Below are 21,990 nucleotides of genomic sequence, written 5' to 3'. Positions count from 1 at the left end.
AGCCATGGCGTGACTCCCTTGGGAAGAATAAAAGGAAAGCACAATGTACTAATTTAGAGCTCTGTTGGTGTTTTTTTGTTAGTGTTGTTTTTCTTCTCTGCAGAAGCCGTGACGCAACTACAAAACAGTGACATGTATGTACAATACATATAAATATAGTTGCAGTACTACTCATGCTTTTGCAGGATCAGGGTTGCAATGTTCTGTTTGGCACAGTTCTTTTGTTTGTTTGTTTGTCTTTAAGAAAATGGTGCTGCATGTATGGGCGGTGAGCTTGTTGAGACCAGACAACATAGAACACCTAGCGTTTGGTGTTAGAGAGCCAGTCCAGATCCTCCTCCTCCTCCTCCTTCCTTCCTCGTCTCCTTTCACCCTTTGCGAGTCTGGCCGGGCCGTGAAGCTCCAGTCTGAGCCATGCAAAGACTACGGAGACAAGTTCTGCCGCCAGACAAGGATCTGAACTCCACCACGATGTGGATGTGAGGAAGCGGACACACGTGTCTGGGGTTTTTTCCTCCACACAGTGATGTGAGTAGAAGCAGCTTACGGTGTGAGACGCGGGACGGTTATCTCTGTTTGTTTCATTGTACACATAGACTTCTTTTTTTTTTTTTACACTTTTTTTTTTCTTCCCCCATTAAAAAAAAAAACTATAAATACCATAAAAGAAGCATTATTTACAAACTCCATGCGTTGCAGGTTAGAGCGATCACTGCAAGAAAAAACACAGGAGAAGATGGACATGTTTTCACATTGTTTGACAGTGGAACATTGTTATGACATATTTCACAGAAAACCCATGCAAACATAGAGAAAACTACATGAAAGAAATGAACTGAGTGAGCCAAATAGGAGGAGCACTTTTCATGTCTATTTAACAGTAAAGAGTTATTAAAGCACAGCCCAACACTTCTGATTTCCCTCTTCCATAAACAAGAGGTCTGAAAATGGTCACTTTACTGTCACACTTATATTTTCTTCACTCATTTATTAAAATGTGCCATGTTACTCAAATGTAATCTTACCTTCTGCCAGCATCCAGGCATTGGTAATCCATCTGGGCCCTGTTTAGAGAAAGTAGCAGGGAAGGAAATAAAAACATGAGAACTGAAAGAAGAATGGGAGGTTTGGTTTTAACAGAAACATCCAAACAATAAGCCCAAATCAAACTGACATGAACCTTTTCATAAGTCTTTGTGTAACAGGAACGTAACCTACAGTAAACTGTTAATATGACGCTGCTTGTTTTTAATTTTTACGATAACACATTCCCTCTGGGCGTTGTGATAAAATCATATAACATATTGCGTGTAATGGCAAAAGTGTATTCTTATACATGCACGTAACACACAGTGAAATACAGCTCATGCACATCTATATGTTGATGATTCTGCGCTCTGATTTTATTATAGTTGCCCCACAGTCAAGTTGCAAAAGCACAATAAGCTGGATTTGGGGACAATATGACAAAATCAGGGGATTTATCTTAAAATAAAGTTATTGCAGCTGGTGTAGATGTAATATAATGAGATGCCATTTGTGATACGAGAGTTTCTTACCTACTAGACCTCATTTCCTTGTCTACACACAGGACACACAATCACTACGGCCTTTTGAAATGAGTTAGAATACTTTAACCCCTAAAAGTTAAACCCATGATGTAAGAACGTCCACGCAGTACACATCATTCTTTAAGAAGCAGGAAGCATTATAAAAAGTATAACATTTAAAAAAAAGAATCTTATTTTAAATAGATCTGGAGCAATACTCCGTTTAATCTATTGCGGTCATGGTCTGGCCCAATTGGTACAACTACAGGAAGGGGGAAGTGGGAGTAGAGGAGTGGTCCATGGGATTCTGTGTTAATATCAGGTTAAAAGGTAAACTGGTCAATGGAGGAATCAGCAGGAAGGAAACAGGATTTAAGCTTTGCTTTCAGTTTTAATCAAGGGAATGGAAGAATTCAGTTAGAAGGATAGATAGTATCAATTCTATCAATAATGATGTGTTTATTTTGCATACTTCACTTGTAATGATGTGTATTATCGAAAAGAGGCTGCTTGCGGTCAGGAAGTTAGTATATATGAAGGTAAATGTTGGTGGATGTAGCTGTTCAACAAATTCATAAATGGAAAATGTAGTTGTGATTAAAAATGAGGTGTGTTCATGCCCGTTAAAGTCATGCATGTTTGTTCTCGTTCCAGCAGCGACTGAAGGTGAGCGGCATGCATGGGTAAGAGGTGGAGGAAAAAGAGAAATACTGTACCAATTGGCACGGGGCATCCAGCCCGTCCAGACCTGGCTGACCTGGTTCCCCCTTTTCACCCTTAAATCCCCGGAAACCCTGTTTGCAAAGATGACCTAGGAGTGTTACTGGGAGAGAGGCGCGTGACCCTTGACCCCTGAGTCCGTTCTCTACCACGGAGACACACCGGGGGGGGACGGAGACGAGGGAGGAGCTGCCCTGTGAGCTTGCTGATACCACGATCCGGCCCAATTAGATGTGTTTCGGCATTTGACGACACGTGTTTGTGTCTGCATGGCAGAGCTACAGGAGCGGAATGGACTCTGTGTCAGGTCGCTGTGGTGTGGTGGACGCCGGGTATCTGTTTAGCCACAGGGCGCTCATCCTTGCTCGGGGACGACTGCTCTACGCGGCTGGGGGAGGCGATTTCCAGCTTGGGACATACCAATGGGCAGGGTGCATCTAATCCAGGGGCACCCTGTTCTCCTTTCTCGCCCTTAGGCCCTTTTTTGCCCTTCTTTCCCTTCTCCCCCTGTGGATACAATGTTGTGGTCAAGTTAGCATCATTTAAAAAAAAATGTTTTTACATTTGGGACAGCACTGATATTAGCAGGGGAGTGATTATAAAGGGAGTCGATGACTCACAAAGGAGAAAGACACATGGTCAACGTTAGATAGGAGGGGATACCAGACAGTAACGGGTATTCTATAAAACATTCCTTAGGGCAGGAAGAGGACGGGAAAAGGGAACATTACAATAGGAAGGATTTAAAAAACAAAACAGAGCTAACCACCGTACGGTGTGTCAAGGGCAGGAAGGATGAGAAAGAGAAGCAGGGGAAAACACCTCCAGGAAGACAGAATTAAATCCACTACACACGGGAAAGGTTTAAACTGTATCCCTCCAACTTTAGGTTATAATGAGCTTCCTTATGTCATTCAGAACATGCATGAGACAATAACAAAATGAAAAAAAGAGGACATCAAATGTTGGGAGGTTGAAATAAAAATAAGTTAAAATGATCAATTCTTTGTAATAAACTGCACTAAAAGCTACATTTCAGCCCTCATGGGATGAGATGTAAACACTTTTTCCTTGATTGTCTTTCAATTGATGTCATCCGTACCCTTTCGAGTTCAGAGTGGACAGCATTTTGTCAACCACTTTCCAACACAAAACACATCCTCGTAGCTCTGCTTCTGTTACAGGTGTTTAGCAACAGCTGGAACAGGAGCAGAGCGAGGATCTATTTTGCGTTGGCAAACAGATGCACAGCGTAGTTATCTATTAGCAATGGGATACAGTTTCTCAAACACATCAAACATCTAGGAAACACATTCGTCGTGTTAGTGACTGTGGAAACACACAGATGACGCACCAACAAATAAACAGTAAACCTACTGTAAACACAAACAAGGCAGATGTTATCAACAGGCTCAAGTGGAAGTGACATGTTTTAAGTATGTTCATGCATGAAAACAACAGAAATATAAACAAATGTGAATCTTAAGAGCCTGTTGTCAATGGACTTGTGTGGGCTATCATGTGGACATCACTTTTTTTTTTATTGATGCCCCAGAATGAGATTTGATTTTGAGAAATGAGATGACAAATCATTCAAAAGTGGAGAACACATGTTTGAGAGGACTGGGAATGATATTTTATGCAAAGGAAATACATTATATTGTATGGACTTGATATCCAATTATTTAGTTAGACATATGTTGATGAGTAACTCTCTTAAGAAAGTCAAAATGCTATGTATCTGTCACATCATAAGTAGTTCATTAGAAGGCATAAATATACATATGCTTTATACATTTTAATTCAAAATTCCTGTCAACTACTCAATTCTTTCCAACAGCCATATATATATATATATATATATATATATATATACTCTGATCTGTGAATTACAGATGAGGAGAAAAATAAATGTATCTTAAAAAGTAAAATACCTCTATGGTTCCTGTCACTGTCCATTGACATCAGTCCTGTGCCGTATATGTTAAGGGGTTGTCAAGCCATAACATCCTATCTACATCTACCTTTTCTCCTCTTTCCCCAAGGTCGCCTTTCTCTCCCCTTAAGCCTGCCAACCCCTGTAAAAGTTCAACTCTACTTCATTACTCTGGCTTTACTAGGCAACGACAAGAGAGCGTGTTCCTGTCCTGACCAAGCTGGAGGAAACACATCAGGATCAAACTAAAGGAAAAAGGAAAGTAGAGGGATGCGCAGCAAGGATATGTATATTATATACAATAAGTAGCTGGCTTTTAAATGTAGAAAAAAGAAAAATCAACAATTCCTCCGAATCACTTGTCATAACGCATCCACAGAAAAACAACAAGCTTAATGCATTTTGACACTGGAGCTGTAGCGTATTGGTCATTATGTAATCTAATCATCGGTAATTACGGAAACCATCTGTCTTGCAGTTCACGCTTGTACAATGTGAACAGCCACAATGCATTCTGGGGCGTTTGAGTTTGTTCATTAAGCTCACGTCTCATGCTCAGTCATCGTTGCTAATCTAGTGCATCTAGTAGACGTAGGATACATCCAGGCATTTCTCGGATTAACAAAACCCACATGCAATGCAAGTGGAACGCACTATATATTTAATTTGATGTCATACAACTAACTATACTAACTAGTCAGTATGCATTTGTTAACAGCAAAGCTCCATGTTAAAATAGGGAAAATCTACTGGACTCTCACTGATTAGATAGTTAGCATCATATAATACACATGAAGTCAACCATCATGCGTTTGAATATGAAAGGAAGAAGTAGTATGATGGATGCTGGGATACTGTTATTTAGGATTTGTGCATTTTGTAGAATTATTATCTCACTATACATTAATTCGGTTGCATTTTGGAAACGTGCAAACGGGTTACAGATTATATTCATAGGTTACCTTTAACTTTGGATGTACTTGTTTGAGGATGTAAGGGCTATTTTAGATCATGCTACATGAGAGCATGGGCATATATGTGATACTGGTTGAATGAGTTTTACATTTAAAGGATAAACTGAGCTGTTGCATGCAATAATTTGTGCATGTAGATTGGATGTCTGTCTATTTTAATTATACACCTGCTGCTAATGAAACAATCACTGTTGTTAGAAGTCAAATCACATTAAGCTTGGTTTTTGATAATCATTTTGTATGTTATTTTTTTCTATATTTAAAAGCTTTTTTTTGCCAAACACCCCTGTACTGGAAGATGCATTCACTGTCACCTATGACTTCAGGGAAAACTGAATAAACAAAGTGTAAGATACTTACATCCAAGCCTGCTGTTCCAGCAGCTCCCTGCAAATAAATACAATAATAATAATGAGCTTTTTCACCATTACGGAGTTTCACAAATGTTAACATGCATCTAACTCTCTCAATGAAAGCCTGCATAAGTACACAGATCAGACCTTGTTCAATACATGTGGGTAATCAAACAACTGAATTATATATATATAGGGGTATTTAATCTACTGCTTACATCTGACTTTGTCTTTCTATTTCAGACACTATTTAACTCAAGCCTTCTCTGAATGGCTGGAGGAATTTCCCAAAACCAGAATAAGAGAGCACATGAATGTTTTGATATAATAATGAACTGATACTAGCTTTAAGTATAAAGTACTTATGTGTACTCATCCCTGAATAAAGAGACTGTTTCTTCAACATCCTTAATGTACTTACAGGTAGTCCATACGGTCCTCTTGGTCCTGGTCCGCCTGATGCTCCTCTCTCACCCTAACACAAATGAATCAGTGTTGCAATCACATCAAACTTTTTTTTTAAACACCTAAAATGAAAGTTAAAATATACTGTATCGTTAGTCAGACATACACTACCGTTCAAAAGTTTGGGATCACTTAGAGATGTCCTTATTTTTCAAAGAAAAGCATTGTTTTTTTCAATGAAGATAACATTAAATCAATCAGAAATACACTCTATACATTGTTAATGTGGTAAATGACTATTCTAGGTGGAAACGTCTGGTTTCTAATGAAATATCTCCATAGGTGTATAGAGGCCCATTTCCAGCAACTATCACTCCAGTGTTCTAATGGTACATTGTGTTTGCTAATCGCCTTAGAAGACTAATGGATGATTAGAAAACCCTTGAAAACCCTTGTGCAATTATGTTAGCACAGCTGAAAACTGTTTTGCTGATGAGAGAAGCTATAAAACTGGCCTTCCTTTGAGCTAGTTGATTATCTGGAGCATCACATTTGTGGGTTCGATAAGACTCTCAAAATGGCCAGACAAAAAGAAGTTTCATGTGAAACTCGCCAGTCTATTCTTGTTCTTAGAAATGAAGGCTATTCCATGCAGAAATTGCAAAGAAACTGAAAATTTCCTACAGCGGTGTGTACTACTCCTTCAGAGAACAGCACAAACGGGCTCTAACCAGAGCAGAAAGAGAAGTGGGAGGCCCGGTGCACAACTCAGCAAGAAGACAAGTACATTAGAGTCTCTAGTTTGAGAAATAGGCGCCTCACAGGTCCTCAACTGGTAGCTTCTTTAAATGGTACCCGCTATACGCCAGTGTCAACGTCGACAGTGAAGAGGCGACTCCGGGATGCTGGCCTCCTAGGCAGAGTGGCAAAAAAAAGCCATATCTGAGACTGGCCAATAAAAAGAAAAGATTGGTATGGGCAAAAGAACACAGGCATTGGACAGAGGAAGATTGGAAAAAGGTGTTATGGACAGATGAATCCAAGTTTGAGGTGTTTGGATCACACAGAAGAACATTTGTGAGATGCAGAACAGGTGAAAAGATGCTGGAAGAGTGCCTGACACCATCTGTCAAGCATGGTGGAGGTCATGTGATGGTCTGGGGCTGCTTTGGTGCTGGTAAAGTGGGAGATTTGTACCAGGTAAAAGGGATTTTAAATAAGGAAGGCTATCACTCCATTTTGCAATGCCATACCCTGTGGGCAGCGCTTGATTGGAGCCAATTTCCTCCTCCAACAGGACAATGACCCAAAGCACACCTCCAAATTGTGCAAGAACTATTTAGGGAAGAAGCAGGCAGCTGGGATGCTGTCTGTAATGGAGTGGCCAGCACAGTCACCAGATCTCAACCCCATTGAGCTGTTGTGGGAGCAGCTTGACCGTATGGTTCGCAAGAAGTGCCCATCAAGCCAATCCAACTTGTGGTGCTTCAGGAACCGTGGGGTGAAATTTCAACAGATTACCTCAACAAATTAACAGCTAGAATGCCAAAGGTCTGCGATGCTGTAATTGCTGCAAAAGGAGCATTCTTTGACGAAAGCAAAGTTTGAAGAAAAAAATTTATACTTCAAATACAAATCATTATTTCTAACCTTGTCAATGTCTTGACTATATTTTCTATACATTTTGCAACTCATTTGATAAATAAAAGTGTGAGTTTTCATGAAAAAATTAATACTTCAAATACAAATCATTATTTCTAACCTTGTCAATGTCTTGACTATATTTTCTATACATTTTGCAACTCATTTGATAAATAAAAGTGTGAGTTTTCATGGAAAACACGAAATTGTCTGGGTGATCCCAAACTTTTGAACGGTAGTGTAAGTTAAAAGTTAAATGTTGATCTTACTATGTCGCCCTTTGGCCCAGCTGGACCCGTAGGACCGTCCGTGCCCTGCAAAGAATAGCGTTGTCATGGTGACTTCACATCATTGGACTATCGCAGGTATTTCAAAATAAAGGTCACTTTCCAAACAAATACCAGATGGAAAGCAAAAATGATGTTGCACGTTCGCATTTGTACAATATTCCCGGCACGTTTGAGCTACAAGCAGCACACAGGACTGCTGCTAGAACACATGCATCGGCCACAGAGCACACCGACAACACTGCCGACACAGTTAATGTATGAGTGTGCGTTAATGCCGAGTTAATGCAACACGGGACAAACGGAGGGCCTTGAAATGCTGTAACAGCCGTCTGCATGGTCGCTTTTAAACTGTGCGGCTTAATTCAGCTCATGACACCTTGCTGAGACGTAAACGTTTGACAGATGTTCATAGAACTTTCTCTTCACAGTGAAACACAAGTGGTATTGATGGTGGTAACAGATTTGGGAGGGGGGGGGGATGTGTGTCTGTGTGATGAGGAGGGGGGCGGGTGGGGAAAGCTGTATGGAGGGTGATAGGGAGAAAAGTAAGCCGACGTTGGTTGGTGAAGCCTCTTGGTCACTTGACACTCACCATAATTCCGGGCTTGCCGTCCAAGCCGGAGGCTCCCTGCGTGGTTATGGAGGTATGAGTGACATGAACAAGGCGGGATTAGTACCAGATGAACACTTATTAGGACAGGTTGATGGCAGGGTTTACAACAACTACATTACACTGTGTGCTACAGGGAGTCAGCCCAGGCAAATGAGGATGAAGACAGAAAATGGAGAGGGCCATATAGACAGACACACACACACACACACACACACACACACACAAACTCACTTAAATGGGTGCAGCAATGCATACAATAAGAACACAGACAGGGCTACAAATGTACACATGAGACATTTCTATGGATGTCTAAGGGAATCAAGGACAGGGCTCTGTGGTCGGAGATGTCCCATGGTGCACGGCGGTACTCACCGGAAGACCCAATGGTCCACGATCCCCTTTGTGTCCCATTTCCCCTCGAATACCCCTCACGCCATGCAAACCAGATTCTCCCTACAATAACAAAGGAAGCAGGAGAAGGAGGCGAACATGACACCGATTCTGCAACCTGAACGTTGTTATCATACGTGCTCCTTCAAACGTTGTTGTTGAGATTTACCTTTGGTCCAGTGAAACCATGGGGGCCCTGAAAACATTTAAAAACATTAGTTAGTGCCACAGTTTAGCTCCACACCTTCCTTTTTTTATTAGTTGTTTTCATCCTGTCACTGACTATCATGTCATTCCAGATCCTGCTTCCCATCTCGTCAATCCAACTCCCCTCACCTGCCTCTGATCACTCCCTCGTTAGTCCCTCATTACCTTCACCTGGTCTTCACGCCCATCTCATCTGTTACCCATTCCCTAATTAGTCCTTGTCTACTTCGGTTCCCTCACTTGCATTTGTCCTCTGCCAGATTGTTTTGTGTTTCTCAGACCAAGCTGTTGAGCGTTCCACAGTGTTCTTGTTTATTCGGTCTGTTCCGTTCCTGACAATACTTTCAGTAAAGGATCTTTATCAGCATTATCTATCTCCTGAGTCGTGCATTTGGGTCTACCCTACCCCGGCGTGACAGATAGTGGTTGATCTCACAATTAATATGTATTTCTTATTCTCTACAACTAGATCAAGTTGTTTTCCCAGTATCGCTACCTCAATTCTAGCCGGCTGGTGAAGATGTGCAGATGGAATGCAGTACAATAATTAATATAGTGTAAAAGCAGAAACAGGCCTATTCTTGTCTTTTGTCATTGCATTGTATTGTCTATTATGTTTAGACAATCATTGCACTACAACACAATACTATTCTATATAATATACAAAACAGAAAGACTGAAAAGGTATCGGTAGAAGCAAAAATGCTTATATATTCCTATCCTAAATTATTATGATCAAATAAATCAGATAATTAATAAAAATAAAAGCTATGCTGTCTGAGAATACAGGTAGAAGTTTACCTGTATGGAAAGGGAGGATGTACAACATGTTTAATAAGCACAACACTGATGAGTCCTGTCAGAAACACTCACCATGGGTCCTGGGGGTCCGTGCGGCCCTGATAGCCCTGGAGTGCCGACGATCTGTGAAGTTTGCACACATTTTTTATATAACACTACTTGAGTATGTTTATGGAGAGTCATAAAAAATGTCTTTCATGTCACTTACTGAAGAACCTTGAGGGCCAGACAGACCGGAATCTCCTCTATCTCCTTTTAGCCCGTTGACACCCTGTGGAGCAAACGCTTTATGAGACACGTTTTGTTTCTATCTGAGAAGTATTCTGAACACTGAGATCTAGATTCTTACAGGTAGACCAAGTAAACCGGTTGCTCCTTTCTCCCCTGATGCTCCAGGCATTCCCATGTCACCCTTGGAACCTTTGTAGCCCTGAGAAAGGAAACATGTCAACGGATAATAAAAAAGGAGCTAATGTAGGTAAATTATTCGTCTTGTGGATATCAACAACAATATTTTTGGATATAGTAATAGACATTAATATGTATCATCTTATTTAATCCCTAATAACCACATTTTAAAACAATTACAAATGTAAAAAGTGTGTATAGATAATGAACTCACTCTTTCCCCATCGAGTCCAGGCAGACCGGGCATCCCACGATCCCCCTGGAGTACAAATAGACATTTAAAAACAGTCGAAATGCAGATGTTACCGGTTTGATTTCCTTGCAGGACATTAATATGTTGTGATTTCTTTGTTGTTGAAGTCAACGTGAGCTTAGAGGTCACCTTTATACCCGCCGGTCCGATCGGCCCAGGAGGTCCAGCAGGCCCCTGAACACACAGAGAGACGCAGAAGTTTCAACCTGACTCCTATTAAACTGAGGAGATATACTTTTAATGGGGGTTGATTGTTTCAAGATCAAATGTATGTTAGCAATCAGTGACGAACCACGACACTCAACTGAAAGACACATGCCGAAGTCAAAAACATGTTAGCAACAATATACAGATAAATGACAATAATAATCAGAAGAGTGAGCAACAAACTCACGAATAAACATGGAGCGACTCTTAGCACACGCGATGCTGGAATGTGTGAAACTAAACCTATTAATTCCATAAGATCACCGTAAATAAGGATTTCAATCTATGTGCAATGCTAACCATGCTAATGTTGCTCACTGTGACCCAACATCATATTTATTATTGCACAAATGATACTTCATACTACTGTGTTTTTCAAAACTAGTCAACTTTCAACAATTTCTAATCCAAAGTCATGAGGTTTTGACACAGAAAATCAATATGCATTCAGCCTTCTGAGCTTATCGGCTACTCAAATGTAATACTTGGCTGGTACCGGAGAAGTCAGGGGTCAGTGGCATGATAACCCCCTTCCTCCCACTTTCTCTGTAATGTTTACAGTTTTTACATCCTGGAATACTACCTGGCTCCAGATTTGCCATGCGGAAGCTTGATTACATATAAATTGAACATTATGATTTAGGAGTATGCAATACACAAGTAAAAAAAAAAGAAACAATGAAGGTGTTGAAACTAGATTTTGAACAGAGCCTAATAATTAGGTGATCAAGCAGCACCCATTGTATGGTATTATCATATCAATCAATATTATGCTTGTTGCATAATCCCAAACAAAAGTTCAGTCACATCAACACAAGTCGGGGCCTTGGAGTTCTGGAGCCCACTTGGTCTACTTTGCAATCTAGCCTCGATATAATCACGACTGCTCTGTGCTTGGAATGACCAAAAAGAGGGTCAGGTGAGTTTTAGAAAAAAACACTTTTGAAATATCTTTCAACAAGGTTTTTTTTAAATATTCTTTGACCAACATTCAGGGTGTAAACCAACAACTCGCACAGCCTGTTGGGTCATTCCTTGTTAGGCAAACACTATCTGGGCGACACAAGAAATGCATACCAGGGTTGGGATTTGGCTGGGCCCATGCGAGGTCTGAGATGAATCACTTATGGACATGACAGCACAAATAATACACAGAGCCTAATTACCGTGACTGTTATTGTGGTAATCTTCTGCAGTAGGCCGAAGGAGTGGTTATGGGGAGGAGGCAAGAGATAAAAATGCATGTCACACTGGAAATAAACCTTTATGTCACACTTCGGCACAGATACACCCTCAAAGTCATTATTAGCCTGTTTATCTGTAGATGACGTACTCTGAATAGTGGTAATTGAAAAGCATTGCACTTAAATTTAGGAACACATTTTCTTATGAACCCATAGGCCCATTCCTTTGTCTTAATTTCTATGTAAAGGTAAACTAATCAATATTAAATTGGCTAACCTGATTGAGAAACTGTAGCAATATATTAGCAATAGTTAATTTGATATTACTCAGTGTTGATTAAATGTGATGTCAGGTCTTTGTTTTTACATTTGAACAATCAGTGTATGCTTGTGTGTACTGTGAAATGTGTTAAATGGTAAGACTGTTTAGGAGAGTCTTGTTTAACTAACTTACTCCTAATCGAAATTAGAACAGAACCCCTAAATATCTTTAAAAAACGAAACTTTCATAGATTGTAAAGATGCTACATAAAAAGTATTGTCCAATAATTTGGTGCCATTCCAGTTGTTTACCATAGACGGATCTGCAGGTGAGAGATGCTTCAAATAAGGATTTGTTTGGCTGTTTTTTGGACAGGTTGTTTTTACTCTTTTTGTATTTCTCAATTTGTATACCTTGTAATCTTTACATTATTATACAAAAACTAATACAACTATATACTACAACCGCAGTCTGGTCTTCCTCATCTCTGAGGTTGCCCGCTTCATCCCCTAAGAATGCAGATGTAGCTCTTTCTGAAGCAACAACAATGACATCAATGTTGAAGTTAATGACTTGTCTGACCTGTAAAGCCTCCTGAATGTTTCCATTGTAGTCAATAATTTCAGTGGCTCCTTGGTCTCCTTTCTGTCCAGGGGGCCCCTGCACATTATTGACATCATAAAACACATTTAAACCCCACGTTCTTCTGTACTGCACTAAACACAACATCATTACCCGCATTTATGACCAATATCAGTGAAACACTGCTGAGGTTAGACTGCTGCCCCCTGCTGGTAATCAACGTGTAATGCTGTATGTCATGGGAAATTAAAGCATTAAATGTTACTCAGCGTGCATCAGGAAATTGTGTAAGAAAGCAAAGGCTAGAGGCAATATAAGCGCTTACCTTCGGGCCAAATGATCCAAGCTCTCCTTTATCTCCACTTTCCCCCTAACGGGAAAAAAAACTCATCATTATGGTTTAGGCAGTTACGGTATTTTTAATCTGACATGTGCATAATAATGCTGTTTGTGACTTTTCCCTCTTTATCATGTATGATTTGAGGGAACTTAGTATGCATTTAAAATGTTCCTTTTTTAATTCATATGTGTGCAATGTGAGCACCTGGTACAGGGGCATGTATCTGCTTTGTCTGATGCTATTTTTTAAAGTGCATTTAAGCAGAATGTGGAAATCCAAGATCGGAATCACCTGTGAAATCTAACAAAAGGATCGGCTAATGAAGGGGCTGTGTTCACCAAATGAAAAGAAAACACATCTGCCACGCTCACCTTTGAACCTTTAGACCCGGGTGTACCAAACTCCCCCTGTGAACCCTGCCGTGAGGACAAAAAAATAGATGATGAACAGAGTCACGAGGGACACTTTAAACAAGACAAGCACATTTCTTGAGCTATAAACATGAAATTGATAAACACTCTTTTCATGGGTTCAATTTAAATCCACTATTTAAAAAAAACTGCAAATGCATATCTCACAAAAGAATAACCTCCAGCTCTATACTCAACGCGGTCAGCTTCACTGACATGACCACCTTTTAATATGCCAAAGCTGCCAAGCGATGGAGAAAGTGTTTATTTGAACTCTGGCATTGATACAGAAGGGGTTTCACTTTTGGGGTTTTTAATAGGAGGTGAAGCAAATCTGTGGGTCGTCTCAGTTTAGACTGGAGCTTAAGCTACCTGCTGGCTCAGTGCCAGACATAAACAATGGTAAACTCATTTATATTTGTTTTACTTTTCGCAGACTCTAGAGAAAGCCTTGAACTTATTACAGGCTGTAATGGGTTAGCCAGCCCTCTTTGTTAAGATAGCTGACTATTTGACGGATAGAATTAGCTCTTGCTTTGGGACGCCTTCGACTCTTTCTTATTCAAAACTCTGGGAACTTTATGGCGTGTGCTTAAATCAGCTTGTCTCTAGATGGCAGCAATAAGCTATAGATTAGATGGGCGAGGAGACGGTTGTGAACAAGCGGAACGTTTTTAAATACACGCTGCTGAACGATCCGGTTTAATCCAGAGTTAATGCCATTTGTATACGCATTGCGCACATGCACTTAATAACTGACCTTTGGTCCAAGGGGTCCCAGTTCTCCTCTTTCACCCTTTCCCTGTGGGCCGTGGTCGCCTTTGCCTCCCTACACAGACAAAAGAGCAAACGAAGAGAAGTTACCTCTGCAACTTGTATTTGTCACGCTGAACAGAGCCCGGTTTCTCCCTCTTGTCAGCAGAGGAGCTGCGATGCATCTTCTGACTGAACATCAGGCATGAACTTCAATCTCCTTAATGTTTGGCAGTATTGACGTGACTGAGGGATCGACAACGCTATATTATACCTGTGAGTTTGCTTACTCGGTCGACTTACGTGGTGAATCGTAGGTATTTATGCTGAGTCAGCACATTCGTCTTACTGATTGTGAAACGTTCTAAAAAAAAAACATCTGCATGAGCTAATCATGAGCTGAAATGCTAATCTTTTGTGGGAAGGTTGGTCGTATTTTCACTCATTTTAAAGTGACTTAAAATAGCCAGTAGAGGGGGGTGTGGTGTAAATCAAAACCCATAATCTCTAATACTTATTTATGATACCTAAAACCAAGTGGGACACAACCATTATTTAGCCTTGTTGGGTCAATTAGGCTCTGGTTTTTCTCTTCAAATAGCTGCTTACTAATGATAACTTAATAGCTCAAATAAATCTGCAAACTCTCTTGAAAAAAAACAAGAGCTCAGCAGTAGCCTCTGAAAAATTGGATAAACCCCATGTTGTCTCAAACCTGTGGGCAATCGGGAACATCAGGAAAAACTATCACGTAAAGTATGTGCCGCAGTGCTCCTCCTCTTCAGCTCGACGCTTTGAGTGAGCAATATGCCAGATGACAATGCAAAACCATTATATACCTTGATTATTGCTGCACCGCAAACAGCCTGATGCAAAAGGACAACGAAAACATTAATTGTAGCGCGACTGGATTATCACCGCTGGCCTCACAGTGTGATAATGTCAAGACTCAAAGGGAGCGGCGGGGATTAGCTCATTCTGACCACTTCCCAGTGACATTTTGAAGAAACAGGGGCTTAATCACTTCTGCAAAGTGATACGAATGCATAACGAGACCATGAAACCAGAAGAAATGCTGATTTCAATGACGACGAGACTGAAGGTCACGGCTAAAATATGCACCGTGTCGCTCTTACAATTTGACGCAAAAGATTATTGCAACGAAGGAAAAGTCACCCGCCTTCGTTCCAGGGAGTCCTGGAAGCCCTGGCTCTCCCTGGGGGCCGAGGAATCCAGGCTCGCCCTGGGAAAAGAAAGAAGCGGTTGTCACTTATTTTCCCGCGGTGCGTTCAGCGTTACCCGTAACCGTTGTTTAATGACAACTGAACTCATACACAAGATGAATGGCGTATTCAAAACGACAGGCATGTGCTTACTGCTCACACAAACTCAGGGACACGTGCATCAAACACACACACACACACACACATCATAATTGGCTTGTTAATTCATACCCTGGTTTTACATCTATTAATGACTCCCTCGTATGAGACTTAATAGACGTGACAACTTGTTAGAAAGTCATCAGGGCACGAGAATTGTTCTGCTTAAAGGTGTGTGTGCAAAAACCAGGCTTCCTGCCACCTCTGAAGACGCTTTCATATTTTGCATTTGCACTTTCACTTATGAGGAGTGAGCTTCCAGTATGAGGTGAGATGCCTGATTTGATTTGCATGTCATGTGATTGGGAAATAACTGTATTGCTCTACCATCTGCAACCAGAGCTCCCACCAGCTCTAGTTGAGGCACTCTGCAAGCCTTTGAAGAAGTAATGGACACTCGCCTCCCAATTGTTTAAACATTGATTGGATAAAGAGCCAAGAACAAAGCAGAACGAAGTGCAAGCGGAGTTTAGAACAAGAGTGTGCTACGTTAGCAAAAATATTGTTAGAATCCATCATGCATTCAGGCCTCTTAAGTAAAAACAGGAGTAAATGTTAAAAAAGGGCTTCTTTTTTAAATTATTTATAAGGCCAGCACATAAAAAGCACACAAAAGGAGAAAAACAAATACAAAACAGCAACAAGCGTCATCGCATCATGCCAGTGTGAGCATTCCTTGCATTCACGTTATATTTGAAGCTAATGATCCTGAGCAACACTGAGGTGGTTGGTATTTTAAGCAGGAGGCAGTGAATTCGTGGGTGCCCCTTGTTTCCTCATCTCCTGTTGCTTTTGAATGATATAATAAACAAGCAAGCTCTTTCACTAAATCAAGAAAAGCTTAATGACATATTTTTAAAATAATCAAATAGAAATAGCACTTCTTCTCCTTAGCGAGCGGCAGTTTTCACACATTTTGGCCTCAAGTCTCTCGATGCCACTTTCAGGAAGTAGAAGTCGGTTACCAGGGAAGCATCGTTCAGATAATGAATTCACAGACCTCCACGCTGAAGCTAAATGAGAGCGTTTCCTTCTGCCGCGCTCAGATCAAAAGCGTGGACCATTTGGCCTCGTCGCTTTCCTCGAGCTCTTTGCCTTTCACTGCACCGAGTGTGCAGCTGTTCCCGCGCGCCTGACACTTAAATCAGATGGAACCTTCCAGTCGAGGTACAAATCCCACACAGCGGGAAGAGAACAGGATGGCGTGACCTTAATTAATGTGTCGCGCGCGAGGCGTGACGATAGGTCAGCGGAGCTTCGCGCTGAACTCAGACGGACTGGAGAGGATGGACAGGGACAACAGCGGGGGGGGGGGGGATGACCGGGGATGAAAACAGCGAAGCATTTACCTTTATCCCTGGGAGTCCAGGCAGCCCTGGAAGTCCTGGCTCTCCCTACACAGGAAGAGTGTGACACGTTACAGCCAAGCCAAGCTAAGCTGAGTCAAGCCTCATGTGTGGGCTCCTCGGGGTTCTATTCGCTCTACACTGTATTTCATATTTGTGTTTTCTCTGGCTCTCAAGCTGCTGTGATTCTGAAAGGCGGCCTGCTGTCCGCGAGCGTCTGACGCCTGTCGTTGGCTGGCGGGCGAGCACGAGCAGAAGGTACTGCACATGCACTTTCAAACCAAGTCATGCAGCCGTGGCTTGACGGCGTGATTAGTGCTTGTTATAACACTCAACCTTTCACAAAGTGCAATTGAGTTATATTTTTATGATTGTATTGGTTTGGGCAGGAGGGAAAAGTTTATGGTTCCTGGAAGGAAAAAAACGGTCAGATACTTTGGATTAAATTAGCGAAAGCTGTTTGAGAGAGCCGCCGTCGTGTCAAGGTCGGTCGAGTTAGGAAGTCAAACGTCGGCCTCGTTGTCAAGTGGAAAATTGGGAAAAAATTCAGATTTGATTCAACTGTGGAAAAAAATCTGAGGTCAAATCTCTGGTGAGGCGTCTGCAAGACTTTTAACAACAAAAGGTCTGACTCTGGATAATTTCACGCTCTATTAAGACTATTTATGGCAAATGAAAATAAATGATTAGATTAGCCCGAGAGGGATCAACTGTGACGTCCCTCCGGGGATCAGAAAGAGGGCTGCACATTTATTTCCATTGTGGTGAATGAGAACTAATGAATACAAGTATTTATTTCGTGGACTGCTACTTCACCAACACTTGAATGACATCCAATGGTAATATTAAATCGGGAAAAACAACTCCATCTCCTGATGGCCATTTTGATGAGAAATATAATTTGTAAGTGTGTCAGCAAAAGCAGAGCGGCTGTAAAATGAGAGATAAGATAAAGCAGTTAAAAAATGAGTAGCGGCCACGAATGTCGCATTTGCACCACAGCAGGAAAAAAAAAGTCCCTCAGTCCGTCTGGAACCAGTTCATCCAAACAGAGAAAAGAGAGGGGAATTAATGGGGTGCAGCATTTGGGATTAAAAAGTGTAATTAGATGGGGCACTGGTGCAATCTCGAAGCAGTCTGGTCAAGGGACAAGTAATGGCATTAGGAAAGTAGCTCCTCTTCTGCTGCATGCTCGTTTTATTAGTTTCTCATCATCAACTGGTTCTTTAATCATATTCTTGGAAAGGGTGAAGCACCAGAAGAAAAACTGTCTGACAGACGTTGCTTGAAAAAACAAAAACACTTCTGTAGGACTGATGCAGAGCAAACTATTGGGATTATCTGGTGGTTTTAGACAATACTTTTAACAATAACAAATGGAGGAATAAAACCTCGGTAAAGACTATATCCATAAGTCATAGAATGATACCTGGGACCTTATGAATGATGGCTCAAGACAAGTATCAAGCCAAAGTCAATGTAAGACGAGTCGGAGCACTGTGATGTACTCAAGCTGTACCCACGTACCACCATCCTTATTGCATTTGAAACAGTGAGGTTCAACTGAGCTCTTATCCAAACTAAATATTGCACAATAGAGCTTCACCTTTTACATTCAACCTTGTTTTGATGTGTGTATTCCCATAGTCATTTATAAATAGAGAGACCTATTATCATTAAACACTATGTATTCAACAAAATAAGTTTTTTCCTACATGACTTTCTTTAATTTACTTCTATCTAAAGTGTAATTATTACCTTTACTCCACCTCGTCCAGACTCTCCGGGTTCACCCTGAAATACATGAAAATAATGTACTTTTTAGCTGCTTAATTTTTGGGTTAGGTTGCTCCAGCTCTTCAGAAATCCATCCTTAGGTATGTGCCACATGTTAACCGTTTCTTAGTCCATCACTATAACGGATCAGATATGTCGACTAAATTATTGACTAAGTTCCTTCAGTAACTAATAAATATACCTAATAACTTTTGACTTTTGTAGTGCAAACTTCTATTTCGATGACACCTAATAATATATTATATAATGACTCATAGCAACATACAAACAGGACATGGAAAAGCGTTTATCTTAGCGTAGCCCTCACCTTGATGCCTGCTGCAGAAGAGCCTGCATCTCCCTAAGAGAAAGAGAAGAAAGAATTGAATTAAATTAGAAAGGCATGAATGGAAAACTGTCCAGTATGAAGACTGGATTAGTCTTTTGCACAGGAACCAACATTATTGTGCAATTACAGACACAGAAAGAAGCCTTTTGTCACTGAACAATGCGGAAGATAATTTGACAACTGCGTTGTCGCCCTGAGTTATCTGGGGTGAAACTGTGTGAAATCCAATTAGTGAGCAAATTGTCTGCTCTTCTAAGCGGCGTTCAGATTGAATGTACCTTTCACAAAAGCATTTGTAGAACTGCTGTCAATCATTTCATCGTCTTCACACTGTCAAGACTGCAGAAGCATCCTGGAGATGACATGAAACCTAACACTATAAAGAAATCCCCAACCTTATAAAAATAAGAGACTTACTAACGACAACAATTTGAACCCTTTTCACTGCATCTCTTCAGGTAGGGTACTGAACTGGAAGTGGACAGAGCAACTTAAACCACATTTGTTTCACGCTAAATCATCTAAATATGCAGACGCTGCTTACTATGCACTGTATTACTATAGCAGTGTACAGTAAAAACATACATAAAACAAGGGGCCAATAAGTGTAATTATGGGCAGTTGGTGGGAAAAGCGAGTGGGGAGGAGACTCTGTGGTTTCACTACACGTACGCCTTGCTCAGAAGTTGCTGAAGGAATGCCGCTCGCCCTCAGCTTTTTATGGGAGTCATTACGATGCATAGCACACAAGGCATGTTTAATTGCAGCAACTGTTACTGTTTACAGCTGGGCTTTGTTGCATAGTGCCTCTATTCATATCTTAAAGGTTACCCTTCCAGTTAGTATAGGGGCATTTTCATATAGATATTTTATTGAGGGTACAAAGGATCTGAGAGTTCTGCAAACAGGCTCCTCATGTTATATTATCGAAGATGAATTAAAGAGTTTCAGTTTCTTAAATGTTTTTGGTCAAATACTACATGGATGTCATGTGACGTTGACCTAGGAAATGATAAAATGATGCTACAATGGTAATAAAACAGGACACTTTATACAGAGAGAGGCCTAATATTCAGACTTTTCTTTTAGCCTTAGTTTAGTAATTGTTTCAACAAAACAAACATGAAACTGAGAGCTGCTGTACACCTGTTGCTTTTTGGCAAGATAGATATCGAAGAATGCCACACATCTGTACTTAATTGTTACATCTTAGACAGAAAAATGACCTACTTTAGCTCAAGCTCGGGACTACACATATACATAGGATTATTTTACTCATTGTTAATCTCAGAATTTTGGGGATAATATGAATGTACAATACATCTGACAAACTTCTAATTAAAAAGTCAACATGAGATATGCGAACACAAGTACTGGAGGATGCCACACACACGATTAACACTTTCATTCCCCTGCTGCTGAACTGATTAAGCCAAGATTTTTGACAAAACAGACAGAAGTGACACATAGCCCAAGAACCAAGTGAGAATGTTCACAAGTTTAATCTATTCCAAATGATGGACCATGGCATGGAAAAGTGGTAGACTTGGGAGGTGAGCTGAGGTGTGGCACAGAGTGCTGACATGTCCCAATTGGGCCAATTATCATGGTGTGGTTACAGCCTGCGATTCAACCACAGAGCAGAGCAGTCGCCACAGCTCCACTTCATTATAGGGACCCAGAGCTGTCGCTGCTTTGTGACGGATGTATAGCTAATACCACGGAGATCTCATTATGAATACTTGGTTAATCCGGCTATTTCCCAGCTGTTTGCCTGTGTGAGAGCCAATGAGATGGAGAGAATTAATGGGCGAGCCATTGAAGCCAGACCAGAGTTGTGACAAATATACCCATTACATGTCACCAAATTATGATCATTAGTTAAAATGACCAAATTTCGCGGCCTCAGCTGAATATCGACGTTAGTCACTGAGTGAGAATATATGGGAGTCGAAGCCGATTGTGATTGGCTCCCGGGTCGGAGAGGCCTTGCCAACAGTTGAAACACGGCCAGTTCATAAGAGCTTGGACCGGATCTCAGGATTCAAAGAGTATACCCACCACGGTACCACAACCGGCCAGAGCCAAGAGCTCAGCCTGGAAGTTCACAAAACCAAGAGTTTTCTTGGGTTTATTTTACTTGTAAACCTTTGAAGAATGTGCCTATCTCTGAAGTTTAACTTTCTCAACAAGAGGAGTCACATTTAATTTCACACCTTGTTGAATACATAGGCAGAATCCATCAGAGGTAAATGGTTCAGAACAAAAGCTTTTAAGAGCGCTGATGATTTGTTAGAAATGAGGTCAGGATGTTGAAACTGTATCTTGGTCATCGTTGATGTTGGTTTAATAATTTCAGATGATGTATACTTTAAAGAGGTGGAAAGTGACATTACATTTTACTCAAATACTGCACGTTAGCACAATTGTGAGATATTCGCAATTTGCTACTTTTACATTTACATGATTATCTTAGCAAATATGATTTTTATGTTAAATAACTTGTTGTTAAGTCCCTATTGCACCTGGCCTACAGGATTTCTATGTGGCAGTTTGATTAAACGTTATTTAGGAATATGGATCACGTGAGCACAATAATATAATCTATTAAACTAGTTTTTGACACAAGGCACTTGAAGAGGTTATAATGCAGGACGTTAGATGATATCGTATTTTAGTGACGCACATTTTTAAAACATCCCTAAAGCTTACTAATTAACACGTTATAACTCTGGTGAACCCGAACAAAAGCTGAAGTTTTCCGGGGGGTGTTTGTTTGTGTCAGATTGTTTCTTGGCAAGAGCCAGTTGCCAAGCAGCAACTGGTGCGTCTAGGAAGTTACTGGTCATGATAGTTAG

The 21,990-nt window shown here is 40.8% G+C and overlaps 1 protein-coding gene across 1 annotated transcript in view; it reads right to left on the bottom strand.

Moving 5' to 3' along the window:
• Positions 1-346: 346 nt before the first annotated feature.
• LOC130211897 (collagen alpha-1(XXV) chain) overlaps positions 347-21,990 on the bottom strand; it is a 152,789-nt gene continuing 131,145 nt past the window's right edge. Inside the window, exons 15-37 of the mRNA XM_056442933.1 lie at positions 19,112-19,144; positions 18,766-18,801; positions 17,011-17,055; positions 15,460-15,522; positions 14,287-14,355; positions 13,488-13,532; positions 13,102-13,146; positions 12,777-12,854; positions 11,915-11,938; positions 10,671-10,715; positions 10,503-10,547; positions 10,230-10,310; positions 10,089-10,151; positions 9,953-10,003; positions 9,042-9,068; positions 8,855-8,935; positions 8,462-8,497; positions 7,849-7,893; positions 5,955-6,008; positions 5,541-5,567; positions 4,295-4,348; positions 1,026-2,344; positions 347-712 (exon numbers count right to left, since the gene is read on the bottom strand). Coding sequence (XP_056298908.1) covers positions 2,180-2,344; positions 4,295-4,348; positions 5,541-5,567; positions 5,955-6,008; positions 7,849-7,893; positions 8,462-8,497; positions 8,855-8,935; positions 9,042-9,068; positions 9,953-10,003; positions 10,089-10,151; positions 10,230-10,310; positions 10,503-10,547; positions 10,671-10,715; positions 11,915-11,938; positions 12,777-12,854; positions 13,102-13,146; positions 13,488-13,532; positions 14,287-14,355; positions 15,460-15,522; positions 17,011-17,055; positions 18,766-18,801; positions 19,112-19,144 — 1,212 coding nt within the window. The 3' untranslated portion in view covers positions 347-712; positions 1,026-2,179. The remainder of the gene's footprint in view (positions 713-1,025; positions 2,345-4,294; positions 4,349-5,540; positions 5,568-5,954; positions 6,009-7,848; positions 7,894-8,461; positions 8,498-8,854; positions 8,936-9,041; positions 9,069-9,952; positions 10,004-10,088; positions 10,152-10,229; positions 10,311-10,502; positions 10,548-10,670; positions 10,716-11,914; positions 11,939-12,776; positions 12,855-13,101; positions 13,147-13,487; positions 13,533-14,286; positions 14,356-15,459; positions 15,523-17,010; positions 17,056-18,765; positions 18,802-19,111; positions 19,145-21,990) is intronic.

The sequence above is a fragment of the Pseudoliparis swirei genome, chromosome 21, assembly GCF_029220125.1.
Source record: "Pseudoliparis swirei isolate HS2019 ecotype Mariana Trench chromosome 21, NWPU_hadal_v1, whole genome shotgun sequence".
Classification (NCBI taxonomy): domain Eukaryota; kingdom Metazoa; phylum Chordata; class Actinopteri; order Perciformes; family Liparidae; genus Pseudoliparis; species Pseudoliparis swirei.
The sequence above is the reverse complement of the archived record's forward strand: the minus strand, read 5'-3'. Positions and strand labels throughout refer to the sequence as shown.